The sequence below is a fragment of the Ornithodoros turicata genome, chromosome 1 (genome assembly GCF_037126465.1).
Source record: "Ornithodoros turicata isolate Travis chromosome 1, ASM3712646v1, whole genome shotgun sequence".
NCBI classification, from domain to species: domain Eukaryota; kingdom Metazoa; phylum Arthropoda; class Arachnida; order Ixodida; family Argasidae; genus Ornithodoros; species Ornithodoros turicata.
Window position 1 is genome coordinate 26,377,007 of NC_088201.1, and position 21,141 is coordinate 26,398,147.

General features: G+C 47.5%; 1 protein-coding gene across 4 annotated transcripts in view; it reads left to right on the forward strand.

Moving 5' to 3' along the window:
* LOC135377720 (queuosine 5'-phosphate N-glycosylase/hydrolase-like) overlaps positions 1-21,141 on the forward strand; it is a 142,651-nt gene that overhangs the window by 114,909 nt on the left and 6,601 nt on the right. For all 4 annotated transcript variants that reach the window (XM_064610346.1, XM_064610345.1, XM_064610347.1 and 1 more), the window contains 3 exons: positions 15,275-15,375; positions 15,843-16,067; positions 16,657-16,806. In XM_064610346.1, coding sequence (XP_064466416.1) covers positions 15,275-15,375; positions 15,843-16,067; positions 16,657-16,806 — 476 coding nt within the window. The remainder of the gene's footprint in view (positions 1-15,274; positions 15,376-15,842; positions 16,068-16,656; positions 16,807-21,141) is intronic.

A 21,141-nucleotide genomic window follows, 5' to 3' on the forward strand; every position in this document is an offset into this window, starting at 1 on the left:
GTGATGCGGAGAGGTAAAGCATTTGCACGAAGGAGGGCGGTTTGTTGTGATGAGCGGACCCTGTTGGACACTCTCGGTTTAGCACACACGAAGGCTTGCACGTCGCGGTTCGCTTCTTGCTTCAACTTTCAAGTGAGTCTCATGTTTCGAATTCGGGTAGGAAATGTTAGTTCCAGACTGCCTGGATGAGACATAAACAGTATCGCTGCTGGGTCAGACCAAACCCAAGTAATCCCCGCCGAGCAAGGTGCGCGATATATGAGAAGACAATCAACGTCCTCAATGGGCGAACCGGCGTTGAAAAGTCAGTTACGATGCTCAAAGCACGTATCCCGAGCAGCAGCAAGCGAAGGCAGCTCTCCATCACTGCATATCTTTGTACTAGTTCTTCAACTCGTGAGTGAAAACGCACAAAGTTCCTCTCGTGTCCAATCCTTGAAGCGTACTGTAGGAAGCATGATCTGCTTACAGGAGCTGAGACTTTGTAGACAGTGAATGGTAGTGCCCTCCCGCTTCTCCTACAGTTCTTCTGTAAATGGTGCTCATGTTTTTCAACAAATGTTCTTTTATAGTGAAATCACCAGGAACTTCACTTGTGGAGAGAAAAAAAAATGCGTGCATTCCATGTCATGGTCTGCGGCCATTTTTTGCTTCCCATGTTGAAGACACGGTGATGAAATCAGAGCACTTGTTGCTGCTATGTACACGGGTAGAAATCCAGCGAACCGGTAGAGAAGTACGAAGGGAGCTCAGGACAGGAGCCGCCGATATTTCGAACAGAGACTGTTCTTCTTCTGGGCCTGCTATGTATTTTATGAAACAATGAATGCATACTTGAAGCGAAAGCAAGTGGATGTTGATGTCAAGCTGCGTCAGGCGTTGCATCGTTCAAATCTCAGAGGAACTCTAAAATAATATTTGAACCTTCCTTGAATTTTCCCCTTTTGCAATGCTTGAGGTCCTTGAGTTATACTTGAATTCTGGATCAAATGTTCTGTACGAACCCTGACACAGTCATCTGTTTGCGGTCAGTCATTCCAGTTGACGGCCGTGGAACAAAAACTGATTTAGAAAACGAGTTAATATTGCAGCTTTAAAGCGCTTAACTTTATTAGGATGATCGGGGCGTGGGTAGAAAACAGTAAAGCGAAAAAAAAAAAAAAAGGGCACTGATCTGTGGGTACCATGCGAAAAAAAAATCGCTGAAGGAGCATGTGGTAATGGCGGTGTGGATGTTCCAAGAGAGTGCGATTGAAGTTAAGTTTTATCGCAGTCACTGATGTAGAAGAAGAGTTGAAGTTTGCCATGAAAGGGGATTGCTCAGTTCCGATAGACTCGATGACTTCTGTAAGATATCTTTGTGAGGGGTCGCACATAGAGGAAGAATATTCTAACCTAGTGGTTCTCAACTTGTGTTACTCGAGGGAACCCGTGATCGTGCCAGCACGACTTCGAGGAACCTACTACTACGCAATAATAGGCAGTGGGTCAGTCGAACTGCATGTCGTACAAGCAGCAAATTATTTATCTTCGTTAAACAGTCGGGAGACTCTGGACAACAGTGATGTCAGTGGATACTTGCATTGCTTGGCTTTCGTCAGCGTGTCCATCCATCCATGGATTCGTAGTTACTTGGGCAGAGCCTCATATCAGCTCTCACGTCTAGCCCATTTTTGTACTAAATAGGTTTAAAATTCGGCGAGCCGCCTATATTTCTAACAGAAACTCTTCGTCTTCTAGGCCCAGATGAAGAACAGTCCCCGTTCGAAAGAGTATCAGCGGCTCTCGTCCTCAGGCTCTTCTCTTAACTATGTAGTGATCCTGCGGCATCCACATCGTCATCTCTTCATCGCTCATCTGAGTCCTGTGTGTGTGCCTCTTTTGATAGTGGTGGCCCACACTTTGTTATAGTTCAGTTTAAAGGGGTGCTGAGCTGCGCTTCAGGGTTCTATACTTCACATGCAACGATCACAGCGAAGCGTTATTATCCGTTAGTTGTCCCTTTCACGAGACTCTTACAATGAGGGAAGTTGCAGAATTTTAAAGTGTACCCGTACTTCCTTTCCGTGACTTGGCTATTGCTATTGCGGTTGAACCATATAAAATTTGCTGCCTGCCATTTATCACTTTGGTACTGGTGGCCCACATGTTGTCATCGTGCATTTTAAAGGGGTGATGTGCTGTGATTTAGGGTTTTATATTTCATTCACTACAATGGGTGCGAAGCGCGATTAAATCCGTTAGTTGTCACTCTTGAAAGACTTACAACGAGGGGAGTAGCACATTTTCAAGGGAACCCACACTCCTTTTCCGTGACTTTGTTATATTGCTATTGCGGGTGCTGTAAACCATGTAGAATTCTCTGCCTACCATTTACCACTTTGGTACTCGTGGCCCACATGTTGTCATCGTGCATTTTAAAGGGGTGATGTGCTGTGATTTAGGTTTTATATTTCATTCACTAATATAAGCAGCTAAAGGACCAATCGCTCGTATCGCTGGTTCCAAAGCCATAATGATACTAAATAATGCTCTAAAATTCACTGGGATTGTAGCATGGGTAGCCACAAAATTCTTAAAAAGCAGCACAGGGCCACTTTAATATGTATCAGTGCCCTCATATCGCTGGTGCCAATGTCATAATGATAAGGGGGAAAAACCTTTTAAACTTCACAGAGACTGCAGCAGTGGAGGCCGCAAAATTCGCAAAAACCAGTACCAGCCCCCTTAATATGGTCTAGTGCCCTCGTATCGCTGGTGCCAAAGTCGTGATGATAACAAAAAAAAAGTTTAAACTTCACAGGGATTGTAGCAGTGGAGGCCGCAAAATTCGCAAAAACCAGCACCAGACCCCTTTAATATGGACTAGTGCCCTCGTATCGCTCGTGCCAAGGTCACGATGATGATAAAAAACAACAAAAAGAAACGTTTAAACTTCACAGGGATTGCAACAGTGGAAGCCGCAAAATTCGCAAAAACCAGCACTAGACCCCTTTAATATGGACTAGTGCCCTCGTATCGCTGCTGCCAAAGTCACGATGATGATAAAAAAAACAAACAGAAAAGAAACGTTTAAACTTCATAGGGATTGCAGCAGTGGAGGCCGCAAAATTCGCAAAAACCAGCACCAGACCCCTTTAATATGGACTAGTGCCCCGTATCGCTGCTGCCAAAGTCACGATGATGATAAAAAAAAAGAAAAAAAAAAGAAAACGAAACGTTTAAACCTCACAGGGATTGCAGCAGTGGAGGCCGCAAAATTCGCAAAAACCAGCACCAGACCCCTTTAATGTGGACTAGTGCCCTCGTATCGCTGCTGCCAAAGTCACGATGATGATAAAAAACAAACAAAAAGAAACGTTCAAACTTCACAGGGATTGCAACAGTGGAAGCCGCAAAGTTCGCAAACACCAGCACCAGACCCCTTTAATATGGACTAGTGCCCTCGTATCGCTGCTGCCAAAGTCACGATGATGATAAAAAACAAACAAAAAGAAACGTTCAAACTTCACAGGGATTGCAACAGTGGAAGCCGCAAAATTCGCAAACACCAGCACCAGACCCCTTTAATATGGACTAGTGCCCTCGTATCGCTGCTGCCAAAGTCACGATGATGATAAAAAAACAAACAAAAAAGAAACGTTTAAACTTCACAGGGATTGCAGCGGTGGAGGCCGCAAAATTCGCAAAAAGTAGCACAAGACCTCTTTAATATGGACTAGTGCCCTCGTATCGCTCGTGCCAAAGTCATGATGATAACAAAAAAAAAAAAAAGACGCTTTAAACTTCGCAGGTATTGGAGCAGTGGAGGCCGCAAAATTCGCAAAAGGTGCACCAGACCCCTTTAATATGGACTAGTGCCCTCATATCGCTGGTGCCAATGTCATAATGATAAGAAGCAAGGTTTTAAACTTCACAGAGATTGCAGCAGTGGAGGCCGCAAAATTCGCAAAAAGTAGTGCCAGACCCCTTTAATATGGACTAGTGCCCTCGTATCGCTACTGCTAAAGTCATGATGATAACAAACAAAAAAAAGTTTAAACCTCACAGGGATTGCAGCAGTGGAGGCCGCAAAATTCGCAGAGTAGCACAATCACTTCACCTTCAAAGCCCGTCACACGGACTTCAACCTCAAAACCCATCACACGGACTTCAACTTCAAAACCCATCACGTCACATCATAGCCCTTCATTCAACCCCAACATCACATCCCATCACAGCCCTTCATTCAACCCCAACATCACATCACATCATAGCCCTTCATTCAACTTCAACATCACATCACCTCATAGCCCTTCATTCAACTTCACCTCACCTCATAACCCTTCATTCAATCTCACCTCACCTCATAGCCCTCCATTCAACCTCACATCATTCCCCATGATGTGATGGTGAATGAGGTCGGTCAAGGCCATCATGAATGAATTCGCCGACCTATGGTGTGTGGCAGTTGCCTGTTGTCTTCCCTTGGGGTGACTCGGGCGATTTCGGAAACAATCTTTCGGTTATCGCCAACGTTCAGTGTTTCGGGGGACCACGAAGAGCGCACGGCACCTCCAACTCATGCCGTGGCTGCCGTCTCCCTGAAGCCCTGAAGCCTCCACCGTTCTTCGATCTCAACCCTGCAGTACAGTTTATTCAGTCCGAGGCACAGTTTACCACCGTCGATTTGGTGACTCAGCCTATCAGTGCCTCTTCCCGTACACGTGGCAGCAGGAAAACCCGTCAGTGGGCCATTGATGGCGACCAAGGGTCCACGGTCTTCGTCCAGTCGCCTATTCTACATCCGAGAGCGAACATCCGCCCACCGTTTCCTTGTTGACGACAGGTGCTGAGGTGAGCGTTATTCCCGCCAGTCACGCGGACCGCCATCCATCCTTGGATCTCCTCTAAGAGAATTACTCCACCCCCGCCAAAGTGAAGGACATCGCAGTTTCCTCGACCTACATCGCTAAGGAAACTCCGGCGGTTCCTGGGCCTTACAAATTTTTATCGGCGTTTCATTCCTCATTTTGCTGGAATCCTGCGTCCCCTCGAGGAATCCCTCTACCACGCGGTCCACACCTCTGCCCATTGCGTGGTGTTCTGATGCTGCAGCCGCCTTTGAGAAGACCAAGGGAGCATTAGCCAATGCCACATCCCCGACCATACACCGACCTGCATAATGGTAGACGCATCCACAACAGCTGTCGGAGCTGAGAGGCGCTAGAAGCCAATCGGTTTCTTCTCCCGCAAGATCCGCTCCCCTGGTCCGCGATACAGTACGTTTGGCTGAGAGCTTGTTGCAATTTACCTGAGTGTCGAGCACTTCCGATATTTTATCGATGGCCGTCGTTTTACTATTTTCACGAATCCTAAACCGCTTTTGTATGCGCTCCACTCCTCTCACACTACTAGAGAGCAGCGTCATCTTGCTTTTGTATCAGAGTTTCCAACAGACATTCGTCACCTTCCTGGACTTAACAACCCCGTTGCGGACGCGCTCAGTAGAGCTAACATCTCTGGACTCACATCCTCTGCTTCGATCCTGTCAACTCGCTCGACATCAGGATCACGACGAAGAACTTCGATCACTTCGTTCGGGTGCGTCAACCGCCTTACACATCGAAGATGTCCAGTTTCCTGGAGCAACTTTCACTCTGTGCTGCGACACCTCCGCCCGACGACCTCTTTCTCTGCTCGCCGTCCCATTTTTGACCAACGGCATTCGATGGTTCATCCTGGGGTACGCGACACGCAGAAGTTAATCTCTGTCCGCTATGTTTGGCCTCACATGCACGGTGACATCAAGCAATGGGTGCCCGTTCGTGTCTTGTTTTCCAGCAATGCAAAGTCTCCCGTCACACGGTGACACCTCCAGCTAAGTTCCCTGCGCCAGACTCCCATCCCTGACGTCACTGCCTCCACGGTCGTTACCGCCTTCGTCCAAACCTGGGTCGTTTGCTTTGGCGTCCCCTCCACCATAACAACCGACTGTGGCCGGTAGTTCGAGTCTGTCCTCTTCGCCTACTTAATTAACGCGTATGCTCGGTTCGCACCGCACCCGACCCACTGCTTACCACCCCGCAGCCAATGACCTGGTCGAGCGCGGCTTCATCGGCAGCTCAAGAGTGCGCTGAGTGCCCACTCCAGCACTCGTTGGACTGACGTCTTCCCTCTTGTGCTTCTTTCCCTTCGCGCCACTGTCAAGGAATGCATCAGCTACGCAGGCGGAAATTGTTTATGGAACGACCCTAAGAATTCCTGGAGAGTACTTTACCACCTCCACCAGCCACTTCTCCCGATTTTTCCTCCTATGCCGAAGGCCTCAGGGAACTCATGCACGGTCTTCGCCAGCGCCCTCCACGTCCCGTGATTGTGCCGTACCCCGTTCTCCCACCCTGAAATCACCACCTCTTCCCATGTCTTCGTCAGATGCGATGGTGTGCGGGAAACTAACTCTTCAGCCTCCATACAATGGCGCCTTTCGTGTCGCACAGCGCTCGCCGAAACATTTCACCGTCGATATTACAGGCCGACCCGACGTAGTTTCCATCGGCCGCCTGAAACCTACCTTCCTTGGTGGCACCGACAACAACCCTGTTTCTAGTCGTCTTCTGCATTCCTGCTGTTCCGGGAAGATCTTTTCTTATGGCGCATTCCATTGGCAGAGCTGGGTCAAATTTTTGCCCCGGGAAGGGACAAAAACGGTTCCATTGGCAGAATCGTGTCAGCCGTTGAATGTTTCATTGGCGGAGCAAGGGCAAAACGTTTGCTCGAAAGAGCAATAGTTTTTGAGCCACGAGACCAAAGCTAACCCGGGAAAGCACGGACTCATGCGCAGCGCGTGCTTCGTACCTCGAACGATTGTTAGCATTCCATTGACGAAGCAAACCCGTGTGACCCCGCCGGGAGCATGCACTCAAACCCCACCCAGCGCGGGGAAAATTCTGCTCTCCCAATGGAATACTCCATTAGATCTCCTGCATTCGCGCCCGCGGATACAAGCTCTCACATCCTGCGCCACATCTCAAGCATCATCATCGCACCACGTCCACTGGGCATAGCGGTTCGTTTTCTCGTACGACTGCTACTCTGTTGTGATCCTGCCATCCATATCGTCATCTCTTCATCGCTGAGCTGAGTCCCGTGTGCAGCCCGATCATTGAAGTCAGTTGGGTACTTGCCTTTCTTCTAGAAGGCTGTCTTCCCTTAATGTTCCAACAACTATTTCTGTACTACGTTTTCAGGTACACCATACTGGACAATAGTTCGCCCGCGTAGGCTGTTGAAGAGGTCTAGACGACACTGACTGCTCGTCGACACAAGTATGGAAATTGGTTTTCGACTGACAACCAAAAAAGTCCCTCCTTTTGGAATTTCAGCTTGAGGGTGATATCGCTGCACAGCTCGCGGTATTCATTTTCCACTTCAACACTGTCGAGCACGGTCGGATACCAAGCCTGGCCGATGGCGAGACTTGGTATGCACTCCACCCCGGTTGAGAACCACTGTTATATTCTATACAAACCTTACAAGAAAAAGATATGTTCAGAAGTTCAAATATGGGGGCAGCTTGAAGATACATCTGCTTAACTTACGTTTAAAGGCATTAGCCATGTTTTGCACCATTTATGTATGTAACTTGGGTCTTTGTATAAAACGGATTGGTCAGGAAGGAGAGCATATCTTGCGATACAGGACGCAGAATGTGAAAAAGCGAGAGGATCAAGAACATATCCTTGAGGTACACGTTATGTAATGGGTCACTGGGGGAGAAACAATTATGACAACTGACGGTAGTCCAGGTTAAGAACGAGCAGTTTGTAAAGAAGGTTTGTATCCATGTCGAGTGCTTTGCGAAGATCAAATAAATATGGCGTCACTCTGAAGGTTAGTATCCACGTGGGAAAAGACGTTGTGGACGAAGCAAACAAATAGTGTCTCACATGACAAATTCTTTCAGAAACCATGTTGCAAATGATAGAAAAAGTTGTTTGTTTCGAGGAAGTTCACCAGGTTTGAATGTATGGTGTGTTCGAGTAATTTACATGTACAGTAAAACCCGTGGATAGTGATATCGCGTATAACGATATCCCTCGTAAAACGATTGTTCATGATTTTACCGTCAAAATATATATTGTTTCTATGGGGAAGCGACCCGCGTATAGCGATGGAGACCGCGGTTCCGAGTACTCGTATAACGATGTTGGGCGCTGTCCCGTGCGCGTAACCACGCGGCGAAAATCGCCGCGATAAGAAACAGTAGAATCTCGATTATACTAATCTCACGGGGCAGCGGAAAAAATTTGTATAATCCGAAATTCACATAAAAAAAATTAAACCAAAATAAAAATTGAGGCAAGAAAATAGACAGCGACTGTTCATTTTCCAATACTGTCAGTGAAAGAGGTAGGTGGTAACGCTTTTTTTGTCTCCGTATTTGGCCAATGCTGCTCAAATTCGCGAGATGATTCAAAAGGCCTAGCACGTACTTTCCACCCGCGAGTTGCGCGACGGTGTTCTAAAGCGAGCTTCTCCTAAAGCACACAGGTGTTAGGTGAAGCCGACTTGAGGAATGGTGACGTGTAGTGTTGCCAGAAGTTGTCCTGTTATGTTCCCTCCACGAGTTCTGATCGCTGCTTTCCGAAGCCAGTGCGATGTCGCACAGCTTCGCGTTTTTTTTAGCATCTGTTTCTTTTTCTTTGGTACACGCGGGGTGACACGCGGCTTTTCGCGGACGCGCTATTTAAGTCATCCCTCGTTTAACGATGTATCCCGTATAACGATGGAATTCGCGATTACCGTTAATATCGTTATACGCGGGTTTCACTGTATTAATGATATAGGACGGGTTGCTGACGTTCTGAGTGTTGCATGATTTGTGGATTGGAATGACCTTTCCAGTCGCGGGGTAATGCAGACTCCTGAAGGCAACTGTCTGAACACGCAAAAGATTTTACTTGAAATTGATGTTGTGTTACATATGTTACATATCACCTAAGGGTTGATGGCATAGGGACGCGCACTAGATGGGGTTTAGGGATTCGATTATTTTGCAGATTCCATGGGACGTTATATGAAGGCTAGCCATTGATGCGGTGAGATCTCATGATAGAGAGGCATGAGTAATACAACTGTCGGTATATACGCTATATGCAAGTCGCTCTGCCGTCTGTGCAGCTCCCCAGTTTCCCTCTCTCCCCTATTTTCTATGGGGCTGCCTCGTTGGTTCGTCTACCAAATAAGGGGCTGCTGTTTCAAGGTTGAGACGCACGTAGTTTCTTGTGTGGCAGTCTTGGGTAGTAACTAAGTTACAAGTAACTTGTAACTGTAACTAGTTACTTTTCCACAAAAGTAACGTAATTAACTTTTGAAATTCCCTGTTAGCGCCGCGAAGCAACTGTACCTATGAGCAACCTACAGACGTGGACAGATGGAGAGGACAGCAGCAAGGAGGTAGAACAGGGGGGTTAGGATGCGTCCTGGGCCGACTTCAGGGGGAACTGTGCCGACATTCGTCTGGAAAGTCTGCCGAAATACCTAGGGAAAACCTCAGAAAGCACATCCCGTGTCACCTCCTAGTCTCGGCGTGGAAGGCAATCATCCTTACCACTACGCCACGCGAGCTGGTGTAACGGTAACTATACCGCTTTTGGTTGAAGCAACTGTAATGTCTAACTGTAACTACGTTACTCAGGTATTGCAATATTTTGCAGTTTCCTAGCGCCTTTTTGTTCTCTAGAACAGTGGTTCTCAACCGGGGTTTCGCGAACATGATAACTGATACTGTCCATCACCCGCGAGTGAAACTACCAGGGCCCGCTCTGTATAGTCTCGATCAACCTTTTTTTGTATCCGACAGTGCTCGACATCTCATCGTTGGGATTGCCATCGAGATCGAGACCCCGTGGCCGCCTCGCTTTGTAAAGAATGGAGCTATCGTGATTATCGGTTGGCTCAACCGGCAATCTCTCTGTCTCTGTAGCACGCTTTTGCTTTTCTCTTATGTTTCGAAAGTCTTTGAAATTCTGAGCTTCTCCCTTGACTAAATCAACTTTAGATTTATAAGCATCAGTGGTAACCAATGTTGAACCCGCTACGAAAACGACGTAACAGAATACCGCTAGCCGCGCTACTCCACAAAAAAGTAGCGCAATACTAGCGTCGATTTGAAAACGTAACGCGATACAGCTGCCGCTACCAAATAAAAGTAACGTAAATATTATGCCTCTACTTTTCCGCTACTGTTGCCCCTTTCTAGGCAATACCGTAGGCATCTCGTTGCCGAATGTGTCGAAAGACTGTGCGGTATTTACGTTACCACCACTTACAGTCAATATTTATTATGTCACATTGATTTTGACGTTGAGATGATCCGCATTTAAGGCATAATTTAATGCACATAGCGCATATGTGCATTTAATACTTTCCCGTCAGAATGTTTTGAACACAAGACTGTTTTTATGCAAGAAGAGTATTTTTGTTCGCGATGTCCGCGAATCTCAACCTCAAACTTTTCCGGCTGCTTACCGTTGACGGATTGATCAGTTTTCCCTGTGGTCGAGTGGCGCAACTGCCGTCATAATTCATACGCGACCACTCATCGAGTCATCAATAAGTAGCTACCAGGTGGTAAAAGAGATGAAACGAATGACAAAATGTTTACTCGCGCTTTCGCCAGGGCCAACGCCTCCAAGAACAATATAAAGCCTTCTGAGTCCTGTTGGCATACTGCACCAAAGCTTAGGTATGTCTCACAGGAATTACAAGTTACTGTTGTTGCCTACCCATGGCATGCTTCCATTCTTCCAGCCACTCGACGGCTTTCCTTTCATCCTGACGGCAGGCTGGTATGGCGGCGTTTGAGCAATTACTACAAACACATGCATTACGTGCAGCCAAATAACTTCGGCTATTTTTTTTCGTATATACTTCACTGGCTTTGCACTGCGCTGTCAGTGGTGAGTCTCTCACCCGGACGGGAGGATATCACGTTCCACGTGACCTTCTGACGCCACAAGCTCGAACGTCGCCTGCCTGCGCACTGCTGAAGAGACTCAAAAAGGCCTAAACAGCTGTCCAGTGCTGGTATGTCGACGTTTGAGCACTTAAAAACACATACACTACGTGCAGCCAAAGAGCTTCGGCTATTTTTTCCGTATATACTTCACTGGCTTTGCACTGCGCTGTCAGTGGTGAGACTCTCACCCTGACGAGAGGAGATCATGTTCCACGTGACCTTCTGACGTCACAGGCTCAAACTTCGCCTGCCTGCGCACTGCTGAAGAGACTCAAAAAGGCCGAAACAGCTGTCCAGTGCTGGTATGGTGACGTTTGAGTACTTAAAAACACATACACTACGTGCAGCCAAAGAGCTTCGGCTATTTTTTTCGTATATACTTCACTGGCTTTGCACTGGGCTTTCAGTGGTGAGTCTCTCACCCTGACGAGAGGATATCACGTTCCACGTGACCTTCTGACGATACAAGCCAAACGTCGCATGCCTGCGCACTGCTAAAGAGACTCAAAAAGGCCGAAACAGCTGTCCAGTGCTGGTATGGCAACGTTTGAGCAATTACAAACACATGCACTACGTGCAGCCAAAGAGCTTCGGCTATTTTATCCGTATATACTTCACAGGCTTTGCACTGCGCTGTGAGTGGTCAGTCTCTCACCCTGACTGGAGGATATCACGTTCCACGTGACCTTCTAACGCCACAGGCTCAAACGTCGCCTGCCTGCGCACTGCTGAAGAGACTCAAAAAGGCCGAAACAGCTGTCCAGTGCTGGTAGTGTGACGTTTGAGCACTTAAAAACACATACACTACGCGCAGCCAAAGAGCTTCGGCTATTTTTGAACCGTATATACTTCATTGGCTTTGCACTGGTCTTTCAGTGGTGAGTCTCTCACCCTGACAGGAGGATATCACGTGACCTTCTGACTGCACAAGCTCAAACATCGCCTGCCTGCGCACTGCTGAAGAGACTCAACAAGGCCGAAACAGCTGTCCAGTGCTTGTATGGCGACGTTTGAGCAATTACAAACACACACACTACGTGCAGCCAAAGCGCTTCTGCTATTTTTGTCCCCTATATACTTCACTGGCTTTGAACTGGGCTTTCGGTGGTGAGTCTCACCCTGACGGGAGGATATCACGTTCCACGTGACCTTCTGACGCCACACGCTCAAACGTCGGCTGCCTGCGCACTGCTGAAGAGGCCCAAAAGGGCCGAAACAGTTGTCCAGTGCTGGTATGGCGACGTTTGAGCAATTACAAACACATGCACTACGTGCAGCCAAAGAGCTTCGGCTTTTCCCCCTGTTACAAAGCGTTTGACAATACGAAAAACTACGCGTAATACGCTTTTTCCCTGGAGTATAAGTTCCTCACGAAGGACTTTTAACTTTCTGGAACGCTTGAGCTGCTTTGCCACTCCATGAATATGTAGCAGCCGACGGAAATGGACGACGAGCGCCGCCACGGACGTTTCGTCACGACGCGTATATCGCGCATGATTTCTATCGAGTGCGCGTACCATCGATTCTTTCAGTTGTTGGCCTGGCTGCCACATTAAACACTTCGCATTCAGCCTTGTCTGCTGGTCCTTCTGTACCCTACAAATACGTCTGTCTGAGTAACCTCCCAAGTGGCTGTATACCAAATGGTACTCTACCGGAAAAACCATCGCCGCTTATATCGCAGTGCACTACCGCGCGCCAGACCATTCATTAAAAATCAGTTGGGCGACGGTGATCGGGGGTTATGGAACGTCCCGGAGGGCCGAGCGGATGTGCTGGGGAGCCTCCGAACGCGTGGCGCCGGTAGAACTGACTAGCTGGTGCATTGGCGCGCGGCGGAGGAACAAGGCGCCGTACTTCCAGCGATGACTTCCGCTGTGGTTCGTAGGTGGTCTGGTGAAATTTGGGATGATGAATTGTGTGCCGGACTCTGGTGTTCGTTGTCACATCTAGGCGTCGCTATAGTGGTGGTGCATCTGAAAGGTGTCGCCGTTGTCGGCTTCACGGAGGTGAGCAACGTCACTACTAACGCTCTGGGTGAATGTGCGTCCTGGGCTGACTTCTAAGGGAACAGTGCCGTCATATGTCTGAAAGCGTCTGAGGAAAACCCCAAACAGCACAGCCGGCACCGGGATTCGAACCCGGGTACCTCCCAGTCTCGACGTGACATGGCCAGCGTAGTGAGACGACATGTAGTGAGACGTTCACTGCGGTAACGCAATCTCTTATCCAAGAGAAGCTGCCTGGTCCAAGACGTTAGTCGTACTATGCGTCGCTGCCAGTGGCCCAGTTGACGACTCTAGCGCATGAAAAATCCGTTATCTTCTGCCCACAAACAATGTAGTAAGATTGCCAATTTCCTTGGCGGTGAGAACTCTCAAGAAGATAAAGAACAGCTGCTTCCATTTTTTCCCACGACGTATTCGGCTGCCCGGGCATTGGTAAAGAAGCTGATTTCAACGAACTGAGTTACTTTCATAGTCGCCATTATGTTCTTCCCCCACATACGCAGTGGCAGTGACCCACGAAGGGAAAATTGGCCAGGGATGTAGAATGTGACCCTATCAGTAACTATATGTAGTGATGTGTGTGTAGTGATATAGGAGGAAGGAACTATGTAAAATGGGTATAGTATCCTTATGGCGTAACTTATTATGTTCTATCCATGACTTTCTTTCCCGCTTCGTATTCTTCAACAACACCACACTAACCATATAATTTCTTGTACAGTGCTGGACGAAAGTTTATGGAACACGCTCCGGCGCATTCGGTGGTTGGTGGTGGTGCTCCGGTGCATTCCTTCCTCTGAGTGACACGTTAGCAACGAATGGCACCGTACGGACTTACAAACAGGTGACTGGGTTACCTAGGCCCATGTCTGTAAGTCCGTACGGTCCCATTCGCTGCAAGCGTGTCACTCTGAGGAAGGAATGCGCCAGAGCGTGTTCCGTAAACTTTTGTCCAGCACTGTTATCACCTTTATTGGAGAAGGACTATAACGTTCAGTTTAATATAATTGGTACCATTTCTATGCGAATTACTCTTCTATGGGTGAAGAGTACTGAGCTGGGAAGTATTGAATTTCGTACCTCTGTCGCCATGCCTGTAGGGTGCACTTCTTCCCAGGTTTTCGAAAATTCTTCCCTGTAAAGGTAACCTCTGTGTTCTGGCCGAAGAACCAAACGGGTGACAGCAATTCTTATAGACATGCAGTCGTACCAATAGTACCATATTTTCCTGTGTATAACGCGCGCGTTATACAGTAAAAAAGTGCTCTGAAGAGGTCCTGCGCGTTATCTAAGGTGCGCGTTATACACGGAAATATTTTCTTGCAGAGCTCCTTTTCAGGTCGGTGACGTACAAATTCTAGCCTCTTCCAAGGTGTGCTGTGACTTTCTCCCAAACCTCTTAGGGTCAGTTCACAAAACCGGCGCACTGGACATGATAAAGGATGCTGTTGAGCTGTCAATAATCCTGAATTCATTTCAGAACGGTAAAAGTGCTAGGGTGCAGGCGAGCTGGTAGATTGTAAAACGACGAAATCCTGACGAAAAACCTGAGACAAGGAGCACAAAGGAACACACAACACGTTCTCAAAGGCATTTCAGGAGGCTCGCGTGACTGAGAAGGATTGAGCGTGATTGAGAAGGCGTGATTCATTGAGAAGAAACCGAAAGCGGAGAAGAGACTGAAGTATTCTATGACACCGACTCTGTTGCATCGGAGTTCAATAGCTTTGACTAAATGTGTTTCAAATAACGCATATGCATATATGATACACCGCCTTTGGTTATTGTGTATACTGGTGGCAGTACAGAAGTTTGTAGCAACATTGCGGTGCACGTTATGCACCGGTGCGCTTTATACATCGAACTTTTTTTCAAATTAGGCCCGTTTTTAGGGGTGCGCGTTATACACCGGAAAATAGGGTACCTGATATGTTTAACCCTGTCACCCTCTTGCGGTGCTGGCGATCGTAGTGTAATGCCGAAAGAATCGAAAGGATGGCGGGAATCCGTAAGGAAGTGCACACCAGTTTGGTGCCAGTGGTACATCACTCTTGTTGTGGCTTGGTGTGCGGCAATGCTCCAAAGCGGCAAAAGCATCCCTGAAGAAAATCCGAGCTGCTGTTTACAGACAATATGTACAGTATGTGTATAATGTACAAGCAGGAAATTTCATTTTTTGGAAATCTTGAGTGTAAATTAATACTAATAACAAAAAATATGATATGATATGGGTGCATGTGATCTTTCTTTCCTTTTTTTTCAGTAATGGAAGTTTTAGGCCCCAAAGATTCTGCCAGGCTCATCGCTGAATCTTCAAAGGATGTTTCCATTTCCCAAGAAGGCATCTCCAAGGTTGCAGATCTTGTAAGCAGTTTTCAAGCAAAATTCTGTCGAGTCCTATGAAGTGAAATGCGCTTGCTTCAGGCTCTCCCCGAATGTCTGTAGAGAGCAGACGTAATGTTGCCGGCGCTGTTGCAATGGAGGGTGACGATAGTGAAGCGGACCCTCACCCCATAGAAAAAAAGAAAAAAACATCCCCGTATTCTGTGGGCAACAGTGCTCACTGCAATCTTCGAGAATAATGTGGACAGACACGCCTCATTTTGGGAGCCGACAATATTTTGAACAGAATAGAAGCCTGTTGACCTTCTGGGTCTTCGGAAGAACATCCTTCTGGCCGGAGTATCGGTAGCAGCTCCCGCTCTTGTCACCGAATCGCTTAACTTTCCTTACGTTAACTAAGAGTGTGTTGCACTCGCACACGTGTTCTTTTATGTGATCACTTTCACTATGTTCTGTTATTTCCTTTCATGCCACCTTGGTTGGCTCAGGTCCAGGACGGTTTTCGAGCTGGAACATTCAGCATCCACTCCTGGAAGAAGCACCATTTGCATCCAAAAGTAGCAGACAACAGGGCAGCAGAGTGGATCTTCTTAGTCGATTCACTCAACTTCTCGTTCTGGTCTAAGGATGACCAATGGTATGAAGTTACATTTGAAGGAAACAAGTACTCTGGCTACTGGTCGCTATGCGCAGCGGTCAACCGGGCTCTTCAGGTACTTTTTTTTTAAAACTTCGTGGAATGTTGTTTCAGCATCATCTGTGGAGTAGTAACTGTATGTTTTCTATCACGAGAGAGGAATATTAATCCCTGACTGTCCAGATCATTCCAGGATAGTTCCCGGCAGGCCGCCACAACAGTTTGGGCCACTTGGCACAGTAACCAACAGCGCTGTGGTCCGTACTACTCAGTATTTTGCGCCGGCATAATACGTTCAGAAATCCCCCCCCCCCCCCCCATCCATGGTGCCCTACAACTCTACAGTTCTGGTCGCACCAATACTTTAAATAACGAGACAGTTAATCTGCAAAAAAAAAAGTAATCTAAACAGTTAAAAATTTAATGCTTTTCTCACGCACAATGAGAAGTCTCAAACCGACTAGCCTTTTTTTTTTCTTTTTTTTTTTACCCGTCACTACCGCGAAATATTAAGAAACTTTGTGCAATGGCCCGTGGAACACTCGAATGTATCCGTACATCAGATGCGTGGGATTTAATGTTGGGTAGTTGTAAAATCCGCGTTTTACTGCATGGAGTGTAGGAACATGGTACTCCAACGAGGAAATTTATTTATTTACACATAGGAAGGGACTCCATTGCTGAACCCGGAATTTCGCCGGGACATTTCACGTGAAGCAGTTGAGAAAATCTTCCGTTCAGACTCTGGTGTGCCAATGCCACTGCTAGAGGAGCGTCATCGAATCATCAGGGAATGTGGCAAAGGTCTCTGCGAGGTCAGAAAACTGTCTTCTTTTAAATAGCCTTTCAGTAGCGTGTCTGATGCAATAGCAAATTAAGTAAATTCGCCCGGAAGAACTGTCTCTGTTAGAGATATCGGTGGCTCTCGTCCTGGGGCTTTTCCCTTAACAAGCTTGCAGTGCCGTGTTTATCGGCAGCAGTGGTGTCGCAGTAGCGACTTCGCCTCTCCTCCCAGCGTCACAACTCACGAGACCACGTAAACCATACAGAGGGTCGCCTTTTTCCGTTCACCTTTATTTGCCAGTGCTGCTTCGTGTTCGAAACGACGTCCTACTTGAAACGATAGTGACGCAAAATGCTGCCAAGACGTGTGTCACAGAGCGCGAAGTTCCAACGGCAAGGTATACCGGAAGCTGGGACCTCCAGTCACAGTGGCGTAGTGGGCACAGTGGGTTCAGGCACACTCACACATAAGCCCCGCAGGGGGCATCAGTATATGCTGGTGTTTTTACTGGTGTTTGGTGAGTGGCGCCACCATGGACCCCAGCCCCCAGTCCCAAGGTGCTATCGTACCGTGCCGAGGGGATGAAAGGCGAAGGGTAGAAGCCTTGAACTGTGGCCCCCTTTTGCTGGGGGATGAGGCTCTTCTACCGTTTGAACGGGTTTTTAACTTCTTCCAAGATATTGGTCTTTTAAAGACATTGTAGTTTTATAGTTTTATTTCATTTCTTTGATGCTTTAATTGTATACCTTTATCTTAGCTGAATCCCTATACTTTTGATTTTACTACCGTATTTTCCGGTGTATATAACGCGCACCCCTAAAAACGGGCCGAATTTGAAGAAAGTTCAATGTATAACGCGCACCGGTGCATAACGCGCGCACCGCAATGTTGCTACAAGCTTCTGTACTGCCACCACTATGCACAATAAACCGAGGCGGCGTATAATATATGCATGTATGCTTTATTTGAAACATATTTAGTTTCGCGTCCCTTCTCAATCACACCAGCCTTCTGAAATGAATTCAGGATTATTGACTGCCCAATAACATCCTTAAGCAGCATCATTAAGTTTTATGAAGTCCAGCGCCCTTTCGCCGGCTTTGTCAACTGACCCTAAGAGATTTGTGAGAAACTCACAGCACACCCTGGAAGAGGCTAGAATTTGTACGACACCGACCAGAAAAGGAACTCTGTAGGAAAATATTACCGTGTGTAACGCGCACCGTTTGATAACGTGCAGGACATCTTCAGAGCACTTTTTTACTGTATAACGTTCGCGTTATACACCGGAAAATACAGTACTTTCCTTACCATTGTCTTGGCGCATTATGGCCTTCGTCGCCCGTGTACCAGGAAAACCCGAATCATCATGACCATCATTTGGGAAAGGGGAAAGGGAAAACGGAAGTGAAATCCTGCCATGTAAAGTTCCCATAGAACCCCTCCGAAGACATTTTGCTAGCTACACTACTGTCCAGGAATACGTCGTGAGTAACAGCCATTGGCGTAGCAAGAGGGGGGTTTGGGGGGTTCGACCCCCCCCGAAATCGTACCTTTTGTAGTGCATTTGGGAGAGGGAAAACGATGGTGAAATCTTCTCCCTCATATAAATTTCCAATAAAACCGCTCCCGGAATATTTTTCTGCCTTCGCTACTGTGAACAGCCCTCCCGATGCTGGTGTGAAAAAGGGTCCGACAGACTTCGTCGAAGGCCCGCTGCGTCGAGCGCTGAAAATGCTGCATCGCCGAAAAGCCCTCGCGGAGTCGCTCTTGGCGCTCCGCGTTCTGCAATTATTTTTCGAAAAGCCGATCTCGGTAGCAAAGACGCTTTCGTGTCTTGCCGCGACAACGTGTTCGGCGTCAGCGTGTCGGATATTCGTCTTTTGCGTCGTCAGCGTAAAAGCGTGCATGATATCGAAGACACGTATAGGCGACGCAGCTAACCCATCATAACGCTACCCTTACGCATGACGCTTTTAAAGGTACTGTAAAGCATCACCAATCAAATGTCATTTAGTGTGGCTAGTCGATAGTCCAAGCCACCAGGACAAAAACTGCGCAAGTTTCATTCCAGTAGACCGTGCAGTTAATTAGAAAATTACAGTTAAAGATTACGGGCAACACTGTATACTAGGTATTCGAAATGAATCCGTACTCCTGACACATACGGCGGCAACCACATTGCATGCGTATACCACTGGGCCCGACATAAAAATCCACCACAATCCACCATAAAATCCGCCCCTGCAATCCACACAACGATCCACATCTGAGGATAAACGGATAAGCGAATTGAAATGAAATGCTGAGCCGTTGAAAAAAAATGTGTCAGACGTTCAAGAAGCCGGACAGCGTCGGGACTTGTTTGTTCACAGAGGTTCACAGAGAAAGTTTGTTTGTTCGAAAGAGGCCGCGAACAGAAGGAGCGTGCAGGCGCAGCAGAGAAGTAGGGAGGGCCTCCATCGAACAGCGGCCAGAGATCACTGATCTCTATAGTATAGGCTGGATCGCGCCCACCTCTGTGAGGCCTCTCTCTGTGAGCCCACCTCTGTGAGGCCGACAACGGCGAGCCCTTTCACCACCACCACCACCCCACCCGCGCATAGGGTGCTCCACAGCGTGGTCACCGGCCGCCATATTGGTGGGCCCAACGCATTCTGTCCTCTGCATTTAGTTCAAGCGGGGCTGCCCGTATTTTTTAAAATTACCTTTAAACTAAAGGGCATGTCATGCCAGTTTAAACCGCAATAACTATTCCAAATCAAATCGCTTCCTATTGTTTCCTATGACAGCAGCCGGCGCCAGTGGGCCTTCCAACATGGCGGCCCGAATGCACGCCTCTCCCCCATGAGCCCCTCTCCCATGCGCGATCCAGCCTTTATACATAGAGATCAGTGCCAGAGACAGCGGCCAGCGCTGGGTTACTTCGCAAAAACAGGGGTTAACAGGTTAAACTGTTAACAGGGGTTTAAGAATGCATAGGTAAACAGGAAAACTAATAATATGGTTACTAAAATAACGAAGTTCCGATGTAATAGTGTGTAATACCAATTTTCAGTGTTGCCCGCTGTACAGGGGGTTGTTTGACACCAGGCGTCGCACCGCTCCACTACGCAGCTGCTACGCCGCAGTGCTACGCCGCATCTTTCATGGCAAATTAAAAATATTTATAGCTCGTTGTCAGTCGTATAGTTCCGCATATGGTATTTAGAAGCAACAAAGTCTCTAGTCACATCACCGGCATATCATGCTTGTCTACTGCTTTACAGAAGTGTCCCAGAAAACGTGTAATTGAATTCTAACAAAAAAACTATGCCACCTAGAATCACCCTCACCCTCTCACATTGGGGGTGAAGGAAAGACGCGTCTCCGAAGATGCGCAATCAACAAAATAAAGAAAAAAATGGTGTTCCTTCACGATTTTTTTTTTGCGGACGACCTATCGAACCGATTTTTGTTCTGAAATCGGCTCCGATATCAGGTATCCGGTGTCATTGCGACAACTTCGTAGCTTTTATAATTAAAAAGTTAATTATTGAAAGTTAATCAAGACATTGCCTCAGAAGTTTGCTAATGCCCTCCTAAAGAGTGCCCTTCAGCAGCGGAAAAAGTGATATATATATATATATTTTTTAAATATGTTCGCATTTAGCTGGGACACTCTGTGTATATATATTTTACTGCGATATGATCGTACTACCTATCAGGAACTGTGACGCAAAATAATTATTTTGAGAAGCGCGCATTTCAGGTGGAAATTTGTTGGCAAGAGTGAGCGAGAGGCGGCGATCTCTCCCAGTTCCGTGCGGCGTGTTGTGACGTCATATCAGCGAGCAACTCGAGAGCCGAGAGTCGACTCTTGGTGGGCAACAACGCTCGTGACGTCAACCCCTGTAGCAGCGACTCCCGTTCGAAAATTCGAGGATTCAACACTAGAGGTGTTCGAGAGTCGACTCCCAACGACTCCCCAAGGGGAAAAACAACGTCGGCAAAATGCCGGACCGACGCCGATCTACAAATCGTTGAGCCGGGCTTGCAAAAAAAGTTGGGCCAAGCTTGGGGATTGACATTGGCCTTACTCGGCCCGACTTAATACTGCCAACCTTGGGCCAATGTAGCAGACTGACCTATACGACGGGCCACCACAGGGTCAGTGTAGAACCAAATCTGGACAGTAGCCGGCCCTTAGTCGGCTAGATGGCGGCCCACCAATTAACAGCAATGATGGGCCAACTCTGGACCACTTGTAACCAGGGGCATGGTTATGCAGTACTCTGATCCTATAGCAGTGCGGTACGGTGCAGCTTCTGATGCCATGCTATTGCATTCCCTCAGTGTCAATCATAGAGGCATACAATTGCTACAC